Source organism: Osmerus mordax, chromosome 9 (genome assembly GCF_038355195.1).
Source record: "Osmerus mordax isolate fOsmMor3 chromosome 9, fOsmMor3.pri, whole genome shotgun sequence".
Lineage (NCBI taxonomy): Eukaryota > Metazoa > Chordata > Actinopteri > Osmeriformes > Osmeridae > Osmerus > Osmerus mordax.
Window position 1 is genome coordinate 4561337 of NC_090058.1, and position 18528 is coordinate 4579864.

Below are 18528 nucleotides of genomic sequence, written 5' to 3' on the forward strand. Positions count from 1 at the left end.
ATTTAAATGGGGCTCTAATGAAGATTGTTTTGTTTAATTTCAATCTTTGGACACAAATTAATTTCATTATTCAACCTGATGCCATTGGATTATTCTGTTTCAACCATGAGACTGTCCATGCACTGGAATATGAAATAAAGCCTGTTTCATATTAAATTGTTCCTTGTTTTTCTTGATAGTATTATTCTGTCACTACAATATTTATTAAAGGTCATTAACTTATCCCAAACACAACATTTAAAACAGATCTCTAATTTTTCAAGCATTCGCATGTTAAAAGGGATTATCTTCACAGCCATCAGGAATATCTGAGAAACCTGTTCAAAAGTAGACATTTATTTTCATGTACAAGATGACAGAAAGGACAAAGAAACCAAAAGTGTTTAATCATCTTTTTTTAATGAAGCTGCGGATGGTTTCAGTGTACAAAAAAAACAAAACATTGTATTCAAAATGGATTTCTTAGATGCACAGTGACCAGACACTATGCATGGTGATCACATTAGGGGGCTAAAGTTTCATTCAGAAGCTGTGAGTGTAACTGCGCAACATCACATAACTGGAAATACATAACTAATACCACCACTTGTTAACCATGGCTACACCAGCCCCAGAAGTTATGTTAGCAAGACATTGCTCAGAAACCCTCAGAAAGGACGATAAAACAGAATTTCTGGACAAAACAGGCTAAACTGTATCACCTAAAAGCAAGTCAATTAAAAAAAAGATTCGAGACGAAAAAATTTAAAAAGCTGTTAGGTGGCAAGACAGTGGACTAGGTCTGACGAATACAGGAAGAATCCAAGATCAAATATTTTTCAATACCATCTTGATCATTAAAAATAGTTCCCGAAAATTCTAACAGCCTCCTCTTCTGGGGTCTCCATTAAATAAGCCCCTTCGCTCAGACTTGATACATGGATATTTAGACAGAAAACAGCCACCCACTGAGACAGAAAACCTTCCTAGCGACGCTTATCTTTCCTGTCTGACTTCCTGTCATCACGAGATGACCTCTTTCTGTCAGACCGACTGGAGACCTTGTCTTTGGAATTTTTAGACTCTCTCCCGCTGCCCTTGGACGGTTTGTGGCCCCTCTCTCCTCCCTTCTTCCTCTCTCTTTCAGAAGGCCTTCTCCTGCGTTTCTTGTCGCGTCCCCCGGACCTGCTGTGGGAGGAGCTACGGCTGTGGGAGGAGCTCCCACTGGAAGAGGAGCTTCCACTAGAAGAGGAGGAGCTTCCACTAGAAGAGGAGGAGCCGGAGGAGGAGCTAGAGGAGGAACTACTGCCTCGGCTTTTCTTCTTCTCTTTAGACTTTTTGCGGCCACGGCCTTCCTCCTGTGTCTGGGGCTCCAGGTCCTTAGGGCCCTCCGGGGCCGGCAGCTTTGGTGGTAGTTGCTTCTGCTCAGGCCCCTGGCTCTGGGGCTCCTGCGTGGCCTCCAGGAGGGGGATGAGAGGCTGTGGTGTGGCCTCTTTGGCAGCAGCCTCCTTAGGCTCTACACTGCGAGAGATGGCCACCTCTGGGCTGGCTTGGACTTTTTCTGGGCTCTTGGGCTCCGAGGTCTTCTCCTGGTGCTCTGGCATTGCTGTGGGGCCCTGGACATTTTCCTGGACTACCTCCACCTGCCCCTCTACCCTCTTCCCCTTCACTCCCTCTGCCTCAGTCTCCACCTCCATCTTCTCATTCTCCTCCCTGTCCCCAACCTGCCCACCTGTCTCCTTTCCTCCACCTGCAGCTATAGCTATCTCCACCTCCCTAGCCTCCCCCATTTCCCTGTCCTGACCCTCCCCGTCTACTACCTCCCCCTCCCCTCCATCCCCCTTCTCCACCTTCCCCCTTTTCCTGTCCTTCACCTCTTCCTCCTCCTCCTCTTCCTCCTCCATTTCTACATCATTACGGTTACCTGTCACCTTGACTAGCTGGCCCGTGGGCTTACCCTCCTTCAGGTCCTCAGTCTTCGGGTCCTTTACCCCAGCGCCAGCTGCGGCCTCCTGTTCCCTCTCCCGCTGGGACTGGCGCCGAGGACGAGCCTCCATCTTACTCAGGTGCTCGGCAAACGCCTCGCGCCTCTCCTCAAAAACCACTTCAGAGAAACGGAGGGAAAATAGAAAAAAAAGACCCGTTAGACGTGTATCGCACAGACAGGAATCGGATGTGTGCTGTAGAGGATTGATGGAAGAGTAGGAAAGTAAACAGACTACATGCGGGCAACAAACATCTAGTTTTACAAGATACCAAACTGTCTCACCATTCAATTTTTTCTGAGAATCCTCCAGGAGCTTGTTAGTGGCTGAGCACATCTTCACGGGTACATAGAAGATGGGTGGCTTGGTCTTGGTGCGGATGAACTTGACTATCTTGACATTGTGCACATTCCACTCTTCTTGCTGCAAGACATGTCAAAGATTAGCAGACGGACACAGTGACACCCAAACAAAGATTGGAGTCAGTTTCTCTTCAGACAACACTGACATCAGCTGAAGAGCTCTACTCTGTCATCCAACATAAAAACTCATCTTTAATAGTAAGCATTTTGTTCTTGTGAAAGTTTAATACACACTAAATATTTACATATATTTATCCCCCCACCTGCTACAGCTAGTGAGGGGTGCTGTGTGCATGCGTTTGAGAAGTCCATACCAACTGAGCAAGCTCCACTTTCTGCTCCAACAGTTTGAGCTCTGTCTGCTTGGCACGCCTCTCTTCAAACAGCTCTCTCCTCTCACCCTCTACCCTCTTCTTCTCCTGCTCCGCCTGCACCTCCAGCTTCTGCTCAATCTCACAACGGCGCTTTTGCTGTCAGGAGAAAAGATGGAGGAAAGCCGTGAGGGAGAACCGAGGGGAGGGGAGGACTAGAGAGAACGGCTCATTCACAGGCAACTAGACAAGAGTAGTGCATTCAGGGGCACCCTACCCTGTCTGTGGCCACATTTGACTCCTGTTTAAACTTCTGTAAGGTTCCCATCAGCAGGCCAAACATGCGTCGGTTCCTGTGGAGAGAATGTGTGACACTGGTCAGCGACACCCTGCCATGCAGCCCGTGTCAGCCATGCTGACTGAAAACCAGTTAACCAACCACACATTTTCCCCAAGCCCATGTGCTGCTCACTTCGCCACCAGACAAGACTTGTGGTTGATTTTACGGCAACTTATATAATATATTTTATTGTATATTTAATTCTATTCTAATCCCACTTAGTACTGCTAGTTTATGTACCCTTAGTATAGATAGTCCACATATTAAAACTTTAGGTATGTTTATTGTATGCACCTTCCTGCCAAAGCAAATTCCTTGTCTGTGCAAACTTTCATGGCGAATAAATCCCATTCTGATTCTGATAGATCTGTATGAATAATATACAGACTGGAGTGTGTGCTGCCTCACCTCTGTTTCCCCCTCTCATCCATGGTCTGATCTTGGATCAGGTCTCGACGCGTGCGCTCCTTGGAGGTAGCCACTACTGATGACTGCAACGCTGGCTGTGGACCAGACAGCAGAGAAGGGGTTAAAACCAGAGGTTAACACGTACGCACCACATAACCAGAGGTCTTGCCTGTACCTTTTTGACATCGTCATCGTCCTCAGCGTCGCTATCGTGACGTGAATCTCTCCTGGCTCTCTGGTCCCCAGCCAGCCTACACATACAAAACAGCAGCCATTGAATCACCACTTATGTAAAAAAAAATATATATGTATATCATAATAATAATAATACAAATAGTCACAAAAAACATTTGTGACAAAAACAAATGTATAGCTACACACCTCAATGCAACCAGTCATTACCGTTAATAAACCTGACCAGCAAAGCACAGTCACCACCACATCCCACACTCACCTCAACAGAGCTCCTTCAATGTCCCTCTGCTTGGCTGGTGGTCCTCCTCCGCCCACTTCAGAGAGTCCACGTCTGAAAGACACATTAAGGCTTGATTAATTAAACACCAAGCTCAAAGACCTATGCTATCTATGCAGTAAGGGGGATGGCTACTCCCGAGGGTTGATCCGCTGGTCTTACCTCAGTAGGTTGATGCCTCGCCCCCTACCTCCTCCCATCATGCCTGGGACGGGTGGCCTTCGTACTTGGCCAGGTCTGAGGTGAAAAATAAAAAACAGAAACAAGTCTCGTTGCAAATGGTTCGAATTACGTGCAAGGGAATCAACACGGAAATGTTCAAGCTAACTGATCATACACAAACCATTAGCTGGCAAGCTAGCCCGCCTAGCGTTAGCCATGATAAAACACCACTGTAGCTGCAGCCCCAGATCAGAGTTCCGCATACTTATAATAATTTCCCCCCCCATCACGTTCCTTCACGGGATTCTAAACACCTAGAATACCCCATTACACAGATGAAAGGCACAGTTTAAGCTACTGTGTCCAGCTAGTTAGCTAACAAACAAGCGCGTTACCAGTGTCTGAATAATGGAAGAAGCCATTTTTGTGGCTAGCTGGCGAGCTAGCTTCCTGCGAACGTAGTAGGGAACAGCTATATACATTGTAAATATTTTGCAGGTTTTGACTTACCTTAACTCATTGGGATCCCGCCCCGTTAGTTTACGAATATTATCGTCTACATTCTTCAAACTCTCCTTTGCTTTTTCAAGCTGGTCTTGTAAAGATTGCACTGCCACCGCCATCTCGCTAGTGAGCTTCTACCAAGCATGCGAGCCGCAAAGCATTACTGGGAAAGGGAAAACGCATTCATATTGATGGTCTGGCTGATGACTGAGGTCACCTGACCATTTCAATTTTCAATTTTATGCAGTGCACATTCCGATCATGAACAACATTTTTTATTAGAACACACTACACTAAAGTAGTACCCTATATAAAGTACACACTTGGGTCAGGTTTAAAACCTCTCGGACTGACTTCTACTAGGGTTGCCACCTTTTGATTTGTGAAAAAACGGGACACTCGGACAGAACACTGACGACGGGGGTGGGGGGTTTGGGTCGTAAGTAAGCTTTCGTATTTTTGCTACCAATGTATTACAAAGTACACTTGGCCATTCTTCGCTGTGTTTTACCCGTTTACGGACACACAATTGGATGTTTGAACATAGCCAGGAAGAAAATAGAATAGCAGTTTATTTCAAACAATAAGATTCAAATTGAGAAATAAATTCGTGTCCCGGGAAAAAAAAAAAAAAAACTGGGACGGGTGGCAACCCTAATTTATTATAATAAAAAGGACTCATATTTTAAACAACACAAACAAAATCCTTTAAAGTTTCCTAAATGGTAACTGAAAAGGTACAACATTGATGCAGTTACTTTTATTTGACTAAATTTTCAAATACTAGTCCACAGTGGTGTTTATACATATCTTTATTTCATAACAGTGAAAGCATAATTATGAAGTAACAGAAAAGTTGAATTGTTCCCCCATTTTCTGAGCTGACACAATTTCCCTAATTTGGACAGGTCATTCTGATCATTCCTGATCAGCCAAGTCATTCTGTTCAAAATACCTGAAAAGATAGGCAAAAACATGGTTTAGAATCAACATGGCCCTTTCAATTGTCTGTGTGTGACTGAGGCCATAAGGGTTCAATAAAGTTCCTTGAATTGAATGACCATGACACACGTTCTGGAAGTTTGAAGATGACGGTTACCTGGCAACAATACAGATCATCAGGTTGAGAGCTGACAGTCTCTCATCCTCCACGCTCTGCTGTTATGATAAAGAAGAAATATGGAACTATAAGAGGTAGTCATCATCATCACCACTCATGTCACCTGTTTTGCACAGCTCAGTTTGTTTTTTTGTTTTTTTTTGGTGCTTTGGAAGTGTGATAAAAGCCACACACTTCCACTCACCCTTACCAGACTGGCCCTGACTTCAGAGCATCTTCTTGCTAGCTGTCGTATGAGGGAGTGAGACTCAGGAAGAAGGGGCTTCTCCAAACAAGCCAGCAAAGCATAAAGCCATCTTCCCTGGAAGAATCACAAGTCAGCATCAGCATTCTTAACATCTACAGATCGTGTATTATTAAAACCTATTTTAACTTAGAAGATAACATGGCAAATATACCAACCAATTGTGGGACAAACTCCCTTTCTTCAAACCAGTTGATCAAATATTCCAGAACTGCAGAGATAGTGGCCTGAGAAAGAAACATTTAAAGAAAGCAGAAATTTGAAACATAGAGCGAAATGAGAGTCATAATAGCATAATAGCGAGAGAGCATTATAAAACAAAACTAAAAAACAAAGCATCCATTCTGCCTTGCAATCAGGAGGCAGTATGTAAGAGTGTCACCCTAAATATAAGACGGCTCACCTGATTTAGCCGGCTCACTATACTCAGGAACGGAGAGAAGCCCATCTGGGAGAACCAGGGAGGGAACAAAGAATACAGAGATGATGGATGACTACATCCTCACACCAGATTAAGAACCCCAACCACATGGTTTCTGCCTCACCCTGTGCCGGTTAATTCAGATACTTCAGGGTAGTATGACCCTCACACCCTATGGTATTAGTATTACTTCTGGTATTTGTTACCTTGGTATAGTCAAGGCCTAAGTCAGAGTCCTCCTTGTCTGGGGGAGGGCAGTTGAGATACACCCTCTCCCCCAGGCAGAACTTCTTCCACCCTTCTTCATCATTCAGCTTGGGCTACGGACAGACCACACAGTCAGAAGTACAGACAGGCTAGCATGGTAATGGTTATTTGTACACGTTTAATTTAACTCACCATTATTACATTGTCATCTAGTGACTGGGAGCTCCAGTGCCTTCTATGCTTGTTGATGCTCTGTAAAATATTGTAACTGTTAACTTCAGAAAGTTAAGTCCCACCAAGGATTAATGATGCCTTTGCAAAAATGAGAAGACGTGTTACCTGTCTAATCTCTGAGAAGTTGCTGATTTGCTGTCGCTGCCATCCCAAGCTTGGAGAAAGGCCTTCTGGAGCAGCATGGCACCCTGTGACCTGTCTCACAAAAGTTAAAACACACGTTTACAAATACAAGTATTTGTCTGCACTTACATTTACATGCTAACAGTTCAATTTACCGACGCGTTGACTGTTTGTTTGTTTTTCCTTAATTTCTTGGGGTCAATCTGAGCCACAACGACGTCTGGACAAAGCGACGCCTCAAGCCTTAAATGGAGACAGACAGAGACCATCGACATTAGCTGGGGGTAGTAGGTACACAATATACTTTCCTAAACAATAGGTTTAGGTGACGATGCCTACTAGTTAACGACCTGTGTTTATGAGGCTGATGCTTGTAACTGAATTTAATAAATAGGTACTTAACACTGTAAAAGTAAGTAGTGTCACTTACTGAACCTGTCTGAGATACTCCTGAGGGTTTCGTGGAGGTTCGTTTGGATTTAAATCATCGCTCTCCCCTGTCTCAACGGGCAGGAGCCTTGGCATCAATTCTTCCACATCGGATTTCATCCTTATTCAATTTTTTTTTTTTACAAACACAGTGTTATAGTGTTTGTTTTGGCATATCCTGTATGAAAATCACACAATTCGTTAATTCTCAAAAGTCCATCTACGCAGTAAGCACTACAACAAAACAAACTTTAGCGCCATCTTGCTAGCGTCGTGCTGCGAATGACGCGAAAGAATGCGCCGGCTGTCAACCCTCTTTCACAACAAGACAACAGCAAAATATGGCTCACTGTAGCTACAGTAAAATCGCACATTTATTAAAACTGACAGCCGTCACCACAAACAAGACAAACGCTTTAAGGACAGGAAGAGGTATACATGTTCCCCTAGGCTGCAAATATTTTATACGCTGTAAGGTAAGACGTCAAAGAATCTTGTTCCTTATTTGCTGGGTGAAAGATTACTAAGCTTTGCTATCTTTACCATTATCCACTCATGTCACAGTTGACAAAACGGTCCTCTGTCTTTGGCTTTAGGTGTCCCACTATTCATTTAATAGTTCTTCTTTACGACACTTTTGTAATACAATGCTTTTATTTGTTATACGTTTTTATCTTATCTACTCTGTACATGGCCTTGTTGTGTTGTGTTGTCTGTTTGTATTGTATCGTGTTGTCTGTACATATTGTCTGTGGTTGTTGTTGGTATGAGAGCTGTGAAAGATACCTGAATTTCCCCACGGGATTCATAAAGTATCTATCTATCTATTTGACTAATGGTTGTTGCATAGACTGTATATCCAAGATGAACGATGCTGAGAAGCTGTTTTCCCCTCCCTTATTCCCCAAGACGTCGGGTGCTGCTGACAGAACGTTGCAGGAGAGGCAGAAGCAGCACATGGCACGAGGTCTGCCTAAACAGAAGCCTATACCAGGAGTCAAACAGGTCATAGTGGTCGCCTCTGGAAAAGGAGGAGTGGGGAAGTCAACTACAGCAGGTGCAGGATTGCATAAGGGGTTGTAGATATACAGAGTTCGGGTCTCACTCAATTTAGGGGAAGATACAATTTTGGTGTCTGTCATTCATATTATATGATTTTATTGCAGTCAAATGGACCTGACATTTGAAGTATTAAAGTACTGTATATTAAATACTGTATATTACAGTAGGGATTGCTTACCTTATGTTGTCGTTTGTCTTCTTGCCAACAGTGAATCTAGCCCTTGGACTCACTGCCAATGACCCGGTAAATAATAACCAGTACTGACTTAGTCCTATGTATTTATTTGCACAGCATACTGACTCAGTCACTCCTCAATTTTTACCCCCACCCCTCCCCCCTCTTCCTCTCTCCTAGAGTAAGACAGTGGGGCTTTTAGATGCAGATGTGTATGGTCCCTCAGTTCCTAAACTGATGAACCTGCGAGGGAACCCGGAGCTGACACAAAGTGGGTCACACTCTGCTACCTAAATGACTTCATCGCTAGAGCTTCATACCATATCAGGATTGAATATTTGAATCCCACATTATTGAGTAGCTTTCCTGCCTGAGCTGTGCACATTCACAATACTTCAAAAGAACAATACTCAATACTTAGGATATATGTACACCAGTTACAATTCACCCAGATCCAAATGCATGTTACAGTATGTGTGAAGTGTTTTGCGCCTAAAAAGATCTGTTTTCTTCCAGACAACCTAATGATACCGTTAGTGAATTTTGGGATCCCTTGGTGAGTATCCTCATCTTCATCACACCATGCTGGCACAGGGTAGAGACAGTAGACACATGACTATGAGGACTTCAATAGTATTCATTCACCCCCTCTTTCTCAGCATGTCTATGGGCTTCCTTGTGGAAGATGTAGCTCCCATTGTCTGGAGGGGTCTAATGGTCATGTCTGCTATAGAGAAACTTCTACGACAGGTAAACAGACTGCAGAAGCACGGTGTATACCTACCCAAGGGTAAGTCCTATGATTATCTCTGAGTCGTGTGTGTCTGTGCAGGTGGATTGGGGCCTGTTGGATTACTTGGTGATTGACATGCCTCCGGGTACTGGAGATGTCCAGCTGTCCATCACACAGAACATCCCCATTGCAGGTTCGTCATCTTGGGGTCAGCACCCAGGACAGTAGTGTGTGTTTTAGTTGTTTACCACCCTGCTGTGACCCCCCAGACCTGTGCTTACGGTTGCAGGAGCTGTGATAGTGTCCACTCCCCAGGACATCGCCCTTCTCGATGCACGAAGAGGAGCAGAGATGTTCAAGAAAGTCCATGTTCCTGTAAGAGTCTCAAATTTAAGGGATCAAATCTAGAGGATATTAAGATGAGTTGACTCTGTGCTGTGCTGTCGACTTATGGCCAGATTTATGCACAGGTAGTGATTATTGACCCTGCTCCTGTGCTGCAGGTGCTGGGGCTGGTCCAGAATATGAGTGTGTTCCAGTGTCCCAAGTGTAACCACCCGACCCACATCTTTGGGATGGATGGAGCACGGGAGCTTGCTAATACTCTGGGCGTACAAGTTCTGGGTGAGGCCAGTTGTTTTCAAATTATGTCGTATTCAGGAGAATCTAATAACGGAATGATTTTTGAGATTCAACTGCAGATTTGAGATGTAACCTTCTCCTCCCTCCCCATACCTTCTCCTGCACCCTCCTTCCTACAGGAGACATTCCTCTTCACCTCAACATCAGAGAAACGTCAGACAGGGGACAGCCTGTGGTCATCTCATCTCCTGACAGCCCTGAGGTCTGGAGCTCTGATCAGTTTTATACCTTACCCAAACCTACTGCGCTTTTGTCTGAGTAACTGGTGGTGTCATCTCAATGTGTTGGTGATTGCTATGTTCCCAGACTTGACGTTTACCTGCAGTATCTGATGAGTTTGTTTCTATTTGTGTTCCAGGCTGAAGCTTACAAGAAGGTGGCATCTGCTGTGGTTCAGAGGCTACAGGAAGTCTCTGCTTGATTGGCAGTACATCCAGGAAGTAATGAACTGATTTAAAGACAATTGGGGCACAGTTGGAGCATGTCCAGTGGAAGGAATTGCACTGAAAGCTGAAGATAGAAACGGTTATGAGTAGAAGAGATCACATCCTGTCAAGATGCCACTAGGGATGTCTGGTCTACATGTTTTTTCTCTACCTGAGGTTCCTTCTTCTAAACCATGGATGGACAGTCTTCAACTGGAACAGGAAAAGGACACTCCATCCGTTCCCTCCTGTCATTCAATTTGACCACCTTCATCCATTTACCCACCAAAACAGTATAAAGCACAGTAAACACAACAATATCAGCCAGTATATATTTGACATTCATCCCTGACATACATTTCTGAATGAATACTACAGGAGGTTCTCTTTCAGAGAAAGTTTTTCTCTCCATACTTGAATGATAATGACTCGAGATTTGTATAATCAAAGATCTTGACCGTATGTTCTGATTCATACGAGATTAATAAAGGCATACAAATGCTGTGTGAAGTTTTCTTCTCTTGTCATCTGTATTATGAGTTTTCATGATTCATAAGAATGCACTTGTCTTGACGTACTGTCAAAAAAGTAAAATGGGTTTCTGTTACCATCTGTTGTCACTTGGGGGCGCTCCATTTGAGTTGAATTTTCTTGGAATTAGAGAGCTGTACTTCTTTTTTAGAGGGCAGGCCTGGCCTCGTTTAGAAAGTGCACTCTGATCTCTCACTCTGTCTGTGAGAGAAGTGAAGGAGAAAACGCAGAATTCTCTGAGTGGGTGGTTTCATGCTTATTTATAACACAGCTTTCAATTTACACTGCACTCCTCTTAAGTTACAGAATCCAACACAGTACCTGGATCAATATTTAAATGGGGAGGGAAGAAGGGTGTCTCGTGTCAGTTATAAGAACCCATTAGAAAATATTGATTGATTGAATGGATACAGTCTTATAAATCTATGACAAAATATGACTTTGAGAGACATATACCCATTCGATGTGGATGTGCCGTACACTCCATTAAAGCTCTCAAATATTAAACACTTAAGAAAAACTAGGATGAGTAAATCCCTCTCCCGAGCTAGGGAATAGAAGATCTACTTCCTCTTGTCGATCATGATGAGAAAATTCACATCTATTATACAGCATGCATACATTATTGAATAAAATTATATCAAGTAAGGGTTTTTGAAACCCAGCTTCTTATAAAATGAGTTTGGAGACCAGTGAGGAGACCTAATATGCTTTCTGTATCGAATGAAACTGTTAGATCCGCATGTGATGTTTGTCCCTGTGTCTGTGATTTTGGGACTTCTCTAACTGCATCTGTCAGCAGTTCAATGAAACATAACTCTATTGTTATGAAAGCCACATCCTGCATTGCAAAATTAGAAAGAAATAGTTTCAGAGAGAAGCAAAAAACATCTGCTATCTTCTCGTATGCAGTGCTTTCTCTCCACACTCAGCTAACATGACTTTCAACCAGAAGAGGCATAGCTGATATTCTGTATATCGTGACCTTCAAATCTGAGAAACAGCGTTATCAGTAATTCGTATCCGGAAATGTAAACATGAATTTCCAGTCCTCAGCCTTGTTATATCTTACAACCTGGACTTCAGTTCTGTGGTCCTGTTACTGCATGTCTAACTTCAGAGGAGGCTGGACGCTGTGGAGTCATTTAAACACATATGTGTAATGTCTATCACACCCTCGTCTTCGATCTCTCACAATTCCTCTCTCTCTTGCTCTCTCTCTCTCTCTCTCTGTCTCTCTCTCTCTCTCTCTCTCTCTCTCTCTCTCTCTCTCTCTCTCTCTCTCTCTCTCTCTCTCTGTAAAGGTGAAAGAGTTCATTGTGAGGAGGGGGCACCATGAGCACAATGAGGTGAAACGAGTTGGTGGGGGATGATCATTTTGTCAGCAAGGGCATTGGATTTCTTCCCCACTAAACTGTCAATGACAATAAAGTGAATTCAGTTGAATGAATAGAATTTAAGTGATACATTTTAAGAAATATCCCAGGTATTTGAACTTACCACCCTCATCCAACATTTTTATGTTTTCTCTGACTTCATAGTCTGTGTCTCTTGTCTCCGCTGACGCTGGCATGAATGTGAACAGGCTTTCAATGAGCCCCTAGGGATCTTGTTAGATGACCATCTACTCTGCACACACCCCTCTGCACCCCTCTGCACCCCAACCCCCCCACACACACCCCTAACCCCCAACCCCTCCCTCCCGCACACACACCAACACTCCAGTTTATCTGTGTTTAATAGACCCACATCCAGGACCACCCCACCTCCCTCCTTTGTGGTCATCATCCCCCCCTGACCTTGGGAACCCTGCCCCTGCCTGGCAGCCCCGAGCGTTGCTGCGTTGCCATGGCAATGCAGCTGCGGTGTTGGTGTCGGTGTAAACAGCAGCAGCTGGTTCCAATTGTGCTGCGTCACTGGGAAGGGAATGTGTGTGTGTCCTCCGAGTGGGAGCTAAGAGGGAGTGTAGGTTTTGTTCGTTTGCGCCCGTGTGCACATACTTGTGCACATTTTCAGTGAGTCCGTGTGTGTCTATGCATGTGTGTCTGCAGCCAGGAGCTAGCAGAACCCCCACACATTTTTTGGTCATCATTCTTCCTGCACCAGAGCTGCAGAAAGAAGCCAGAGACTGTTTCCCCTCTGGGCCAGAGCTCCACCAGCGGCAGGGCCAGTAGGCAGAATATCTGCATCGTCCAAGCTTTTGTCTTCTTCTACTTCCTTCAAAAGCGAAGAAAGGAGAATACATCTTATGTGACGTGAGGGGTCTAATATCTTTCTCCAGGGATCCCAACACCGCAAGGAGAAGAGACATGCAAAAGAGACCTATCACTGTCTGTCTTCCACAGCACCATGGAAACGAGGCTGTTTCAACACCTGATCCAGGAACTAGACTTCTTTGCAAAGCAGGATATGCCACAGTCATGGTGCCTCAAGTCAAAGGCTACTCAATTCAATCTCTACTGTTTGAATTGTGGAGTTGTGTGTCGTGAAACTAAGTGTTGTGGGGTGTGTCACCTGTTCCCTTACCCAGCTGCTGGACAAACAAAGGGACAAGATTCGCCATGACACACACACACACACAAACACACAAACACACACACGCACACAATCGTCTAGAGAGGATAGATCTAAAGAGATTCAGAGGTGGATTTAGGGGCCAGGGGACACTGAATAATTCATGATTGTTCTGGAGAGAAGAGGAATAGGAGGAAAGGAGAGAGGAGGCCGAGAGGAGGGGAGAAGAGAGGAGACGGGAGGAGAGAGGAGAAGGGAGGAGAGAGGAGGGGAGAAGAGAGGAGAAGGGAGGAGAGAGGAGAAGGGAGGAGAGTAGGCAGGGGTGCAGGCAGTAGAAGAAAGCCAGGTTCAGGGACCTGCCACTGGGCTTTTGAAGTCTGGGTACAGCTGGATGGTAGGAAGGTACATTCTCTCTCTCTTTCTTTTGCTCTCTGTCTCTCTCCCTCTCTCTCTATCTCTCTGTCTCTTTCCCTCTCTCTCTCTCTCTCTCCCTCTATCTATCTCTCTCTCTCTCTTTCTACCTCTCTTTTTCTCTCCCCCCCCCCTCTCTCTCCCTCCCTCCGGAAAAGACCAAAACCTGTGTGTGTGTTTGTGTGTGTGCATGTATGTGTGTGTGAATGAGTGTGTGAATGTGTGTGTGTGTGTGTGAGTGAGCTGTGGGACAGCACAGGGGATGGTGAGGCTCACTGACGTTAACTTGCCTCAGGGTTCAATTAAAAATAAAGCTGAGGTTGCTACAGGGATGTAGGCGACAACTGCTGCATCAGCTGCAGTGGACAACAAGCTGCTGCTACCAACCCATCCAGGCGAAGGTTAACCTCCGGATTTCTCCTCGCCAAAACAAAAGGACAACAGACTCAGACCAAACTAACCTGAGAGGTTACGTATTTTATGTTGCCGCAACAGCATTAATATAAAGTAAATACAGTGTGGCCACACAATGACGTTTCACGTTCATAAAAACCCGAACCGTGCTGTAGTTAACCTAGTTTGCATCCAGTATTACTGTATTCATTAACCGTAACAATGTTTGTTTAGGTAGAGTGACCTCTGCCTTGCAGAGGACGAATGAGACTGTCCAAGCCTCTGCCTGTGTCGTGACACACACACTCCTACACACACGAGCATGCACACACACACACACACACACACTCCTACACACACGAGCATGCACACATCCAACATGCAAACTGTGTGACCAGCGCAACCTGCAGATGCTGCAGTGACATCATTTTTTCTGAGTGGTGATAACACTGACTCAAATGGATAAAAAGGATTTGGTGGATTGAATAAAAGGCTGAATGAGAGAAAGAAAGAGACACAGAGACAGGATAATAACAACGGAAGGAGAGAGGGAGACAGGAAAGACGGGGGAGAATGAGGTAACGAGACTGAGTGATAGATGGATAGAGAGAGAAAGAGAGAAAGACAGAGAAGGAAAGATATAAAGAGAAGGAGAGATGAGCTTGTCGTCAGTCAGTTGGAGCCCCAGTGAGGAGGCAGTCACTCAGTCCTAATGAAGCGTTCACTGATGCTCCGTGTCCGTTGCCGGAGGCAACTGGCTGGACTTCATAACTGTTATTTAGACAGACATAAAGATATAATAGATATTGCCGACCAGATGTCCTTACAAAGATAAAGTATATTTAGAGGGCAGATTTTAATTTCTGTACCCTTTGAAAAGGCTGTATAGGTTTTGTACTTATTTGTACTGGTCTAATGCTATTCTATTCATTACAGAAGTGGGAGTCCATTGTAAAACAGTTTCCTTGTTTGAACAGCCGGCTGGGGGGGGGGGGGGGGGGGGGGGGCAGATTGACGAGGCCTTCCTGACTCAGACGTAAGAAACAGACAGTCCTGTTTGCCTCACTGCATTCTTCCACCTGTAAGCTTAGCTGGAAGACATAAACAAGAAACTTGGACAGGTTTCTAAAGCGAGCCATGCTAACTCAACAATTAGCTCAAACCCAGCTGGCCCTAACAAGCACAGACATACAGTAACTAAACCAACTATTTCCGCTTGCTTTTCTAATTTGATAGCAATGCTAATCTTATCTAATCTGGTTTTCCTGATAGCCCCAATAACTCTTAACCCTCGTAAACTGGCTAGCCAGTCGACAGACTGAGGAAAAACCCATGAGACAGGCAACACAAACAGACAGGCATTAACCTACTGTGGTAGCCTCAGTCCTCTGGTTAGTTCTCCTCCCACACAATAAAATACTGCCTTTAGCACAACCAAATATCAAAGGGTTGTCAAGTATCTGACTCATCCATTATCGGGTAAACGCGAGACCAGTTATATTATGGGGGCAAAGTCATATTGCGGGGGCAAAGTTCTCTTTATTATCTTTCAGGGAATGGTGTACTATCATTGGTAAATGTAGATATTATTCTCGTCGCCAATTAAAGCAGAACTGGGAAAAGGGTGATGTGTGTTCTCTTTGAGATCAGTGAGCCAGCACACTCCAAGTGGTTCAGATGTTAGACCCAGCTAGACTCTGGTCTAACAGAGACTAACTAACCAGAAAAGATAGTGAAGGGGTATTCAATATATATCATGCACACAGTTTCATGCAGAACCTCCTTCCCTCTGTACTTAGAATGACCAGCTACCTGGGCCTGTAAGGGGTTCTTATAAGGGTACTTGCACCACCTCTGTGTTATCGGCACATAGGAATACATTCCGCCATACATTTTAAATTCTGCATCATGTAAAAGGTTGTTTTTCTCTCTCTCTCTCTCTCTCTCTCTCTCTCTCTCTCTCTCTCTCTCTCTCTCTCTCTCTCTCTCTCTCTCCACAGTATCTAAGTCAGCCAGCTGTTTCAAGCCTACTGACACAGACACCCTGCAGAGAAGTTCTGTCTCACACTGAAACCCACGGTTTCTCCTCTCCTCGCATCCTTGTCTTCTCTACTTTATCCATCCTTAGTCTTATAACGTAATTTCCATCCAGTCACATACAGTGAAGAAGCTATTGCACAATGAACCAAAACATATCATATTTGACGACTGTGATGTTGCTGTGCGCAGCCAAAGTTAGTTCAATAGTAGTGGCTGAGTACCAGAATGATATGAATATCTGATCCGTCTAAAATAACACACATACCGAGAAACCTCTCTGTATGGAAGTGGTAGAGGAGTTGTTTTGCATACAGCTCCAGGGTATGAGATCAAGGCCAGAATAATAGAGCAAGTGGGAGCTTGTCCAACTTACAGTACAGACATATTCTATCACTACAATATACATATAGACTTATATTATACACATAGATTAAGTAGAGCAATCTACAATACATCTTTCTTGTTTAATTGTATTGTATGTCTTATTTATACACAGTCTTTTATCTGTTTCATTTACATTTTATATCTGTTGTATATATGGTCTAATGGTGTGTTGTGTTTGTGCATCTTTTACAACACAGCAGGGGTAACTGGACATGCTGCTATCGACCCTCATCTGTACATTATGTGGTCTGACCGCTATGACACACAGACAGGTTATAGGTTACCTGGGTGAGTGGAGATTGGAAGAGAGAGTAAGATATTGAATGGTTGCACACTAGAGAGAGTGCAGCCGCCATTGTGTGTGTGAGTCCAGTATGGATCTGATCAAACACAATGGCTATTGATTAGTTATTGATGTTTGACAGTCAAACAATGTCTAGGAGGTGTGGCTCGTCATCTAATCAATCGCCTGTGGCCAGTTGTACTGCAGAGTGACCTGTGTGTAGTATTTGATCTGTATATTCACTGCATCAATTCAGTTGAAACCAATTCTTGTTTTTACAGCAGCGGAATGGTTCCACACCACCCTGTATTGTAAGGGCTAAAGCTTATTGATTTTGCCCAGGTGAAAGATGTGCTATTACCTTGGCTTGGTCTGCACTTCATGTTCTTGTGGCAGAGACGGAGAGAGAAGGGAATGTGTGTGTGTGCGTGTGTGTGACAGTCAGAGTGTCAGAAAGTGTGTTAGTGTGTGATAAAGAGAGTGAGTGATAGAGAGAGAAAGAGAGAGACAGAGAGAGAGATGGAGAGAGAGTGAGAGAGATGCAGAAACACCAATAAGCAGTGAGAACAGTGAGTTCAGTCTGCGTGTCTGCTGTTGGGACTGTCTTGGTTATTTTCAGGTTCTTGCGGGCAACATTTACACCTTTGAATAGCACAGAATGACCTCACTCTCCATCTTCTTTGGAACTCATTAAAAACAGAGTTTGAGTCTTTGGAATCAGTACTTATTTCATGTGTCTTCATTGAATTAATATTAATATCAATGCAGTGAACTGTCAAATGAATTACAGTGTTATTACTCAGGCAGAGAGAATTATATTAATGAATAGGAAAGTTATTTTTTATTACTTAAGGGATGAAAGTCTCGGGGGAATGTCCCTGTACTTACTGTAAGTCCCTCTGGATAAGAGCGTCTGCTAAATGACTAAATGTAAAATGTAAAGTCATCCTCCTTCTCTTGTACGAGCCTACATCACTAGTAACAACAAGAATGTTGTATTGATTGACCTTCTGACATGAGGGGAGCAATGTTCTGAGAGAGGCCCCAACCCCTTTGACTCTGAGAGCTGGTGGGTTGGTAACAGGCCTGGTTCAAGCTCCTTGTTCCTGTTCGTATTGACAGATGGCAGAGTGCCAACCTGGTAGACAGGGATCCTCAGTCAAAACTCCCACACTCTTTTTTTCCACCTCTCTCTCTCTCTCTCTCTCTCTCTCTCTCTCTCTCTCTCTCTCCTTTTTCTCTCTCTGCTGCTCCTTCCTTTCATCTTCTCTACCCTCCTCTCTTTTTCTCATTCACAGAGAAGAAAAGAACATCCAAGCCTTTCACCACAAAACTCAGGCTAACGTGTACATGCTACATCTGATCTGGACTGGATATAAATACAGCAGAGGCTGGCCCGGGCTTCCTGCTACCGTATTCCCTGGTGTTTTGTTTTCCCAACAATCACAGAGGGACAGCTGAGCCCAGTCTGAACCCACACCCAGAAACGGACCAGACAATAGAGCCTCTGCACATACGCAGCTATAACACTCAGGTCCATGCACAAGCTTCACCTGACACACAGAAGAGAATGGCAGCTCTGTGCGCATACGCTGCGTCTCTAATTACTGAGGTAAAATAATGTTTAGTCATTT

General features: G+C 44.3%; 3 protein-coding genes across 4 annotated transcripts; 1 reads left to right on the forward strand and 2 right to left on the reverse strand.

The window, feature by feature from the left end:
- Window positions 1-379: 379 nt before the first annotated feature.
- Window positions 380-4671, reverse strand: pnn (pinin, desmosome associated protein). Its single transcript, XM_067243875.1, has 9 exons — window positions 4530-4671; window positions 4020-4094; window positions 3840-3911; window positions 3561-3636; window positions 3386-3480; window positions 2915-2990; window positions 2641-2796; window positions 2249-2387; window positions 380-2083 (listed from the first exon to the last, which is right to left on the reverse strand). The coding sequence occupies exons 1-9, from the start codon at window positions 4640-4642 to the stop codon at window positions 966-968; spliced, it is 1920 nt and encodes a 639-aa protein (XP_067099976.1). The 5' UTR covers window positions 4643-4671; the 3' UTR covers window positions 380-965.
- A 646-nt stretch (window positions 4672-5317) lies between these two features.
- gemin2 (gem (nuclear organelle) associated protein 2) lies at window positions 5318-7585 on the reverse strand. 2 transcript variants are annotated; one of them, XM_067243429.1, is made up of 10 exons: window positions 7303-7585; window positions 7028-7115; window positions 6855-6944; window positions 6708-6767; window positions 6515-6628; window positions 6291-6335; window positions 6046-6114; window positions 5834-5944; window positions 5623-5678; window positions 5318-5478 (listed from the first exon to the last, which is right to left on the reverse strand). In XM_067243429.1, exons 1-10 carry the CDS (start codon window positions 7419-7421, stop codon window positions 5442-5444), a joined length of 789 nt encoding a protein of 262 aa, XP_067099530.1. In that variant the 5' UTR covers window positions 7422-7585; the 3' UTR covers window positions 5318-5441. The 2 variants fall into 2 exon arrangements, with proteins under 2 accessions (XP_067099530.1, XP_067099529.1); XM_067243428.1 differs by having other exon boundaries at window positions 5623-5681.
- Window positions 7586-7587: 2 nt separating this feature from the next.
- On the forward strand, window positions 7588-10848 carry nubpl (nucleotide binding protein-like). Its single transcript, XM_067243427.1, has 11 exons — window positions 7588-7777; window positions 8211-8358; window positions 8573-8607; window positions 8719-8809; window positions 9055-9094; window positions 9198-9288; window positions 9371-9464; window positions 9561-9646; window positions 9775-9895; window positions 10033-10115; window positions 10272-10848. Exons 1-11 carry the CDS (start codon window positions 7643-7645, stop codon window positions 10332-10334), a joined length of 987 nt encoding a protein of 328 aa, XP_067099528.1. The 5' UTR covers window positions 7588-7642; the 3' UTR covers window positions 10335-10848.
- Window positions 10849-18528: the final 7680 nt, after the last annotated feature.

Excerpts from the sequence above, each read along its gene's own strand:
- pnn (XM_067243875.1), bottom strand. The coding sequence starts at position 4,642 with ATGGCGGTGGCAGTGCAATCTTTACAAGACCAGCTTGAAAAAGCAAAG. Across the intron at positions 3,637-3,839 it reads ATTGAAGGAGCTCTGTTGAG|GCTGGCTGGGGACCAGAGAG; the intron begins GTGAGTGTGGGA and ends TTGTATGTGTAG. Across the intron at positions 2,388-2,640 it reads AAGTGGAGCTTGCTCAGTTG|CAAGAAGAGTGGAATGTGCA; the intron begins GTATGGACTTCT and ends CATGTCTTGCAG.
- gemin2 (XM_067243428.1), bottom strand. The coding sequence starts at position 7,421 with ATGAAATCCGATGTGGAAGAATTGATGCCAAGGCTCCTGCCCGTTGAG. Across the intron at positions 6,336-6,514 it reads TAGGCCTTGACTATACCAAG|ATGGGCTTCTCTCCGTTCCT; the intron begins GTAACAAATACC and ends TGGTTCTCCCAG. Across the intron at positions 5,479-5,622 it reads ATGATCTGTATTGTTGCCAG|GTATTTTGAACAGAATGACT; the intron begins GTAACCGTCATC and ends CTATCTTTTCAG.
- nubpl (XM_067243427.1), top strand. The coding sequence starts at position 7,643 with ATGGCTCACTGTAGCTACAGTAAAATCGCACATTTATTAAAACTGACA. Across the intron at positions 7,778-8,210 it reads AATATTTTATACGCTGTAAG|ACGTCGGGTGCTGCTGACAG; the intron begins GTAAGACGTCAA and ends TTATTCCCCAAG. Across the intron at positions 9,289-9,370 it reads TAGAGAAACTTCTACGACAG|GTGGATTGGGGCCTGTTGGA; the intron begins GTAAACAGACTG and ends GTGTCTGTGCAG.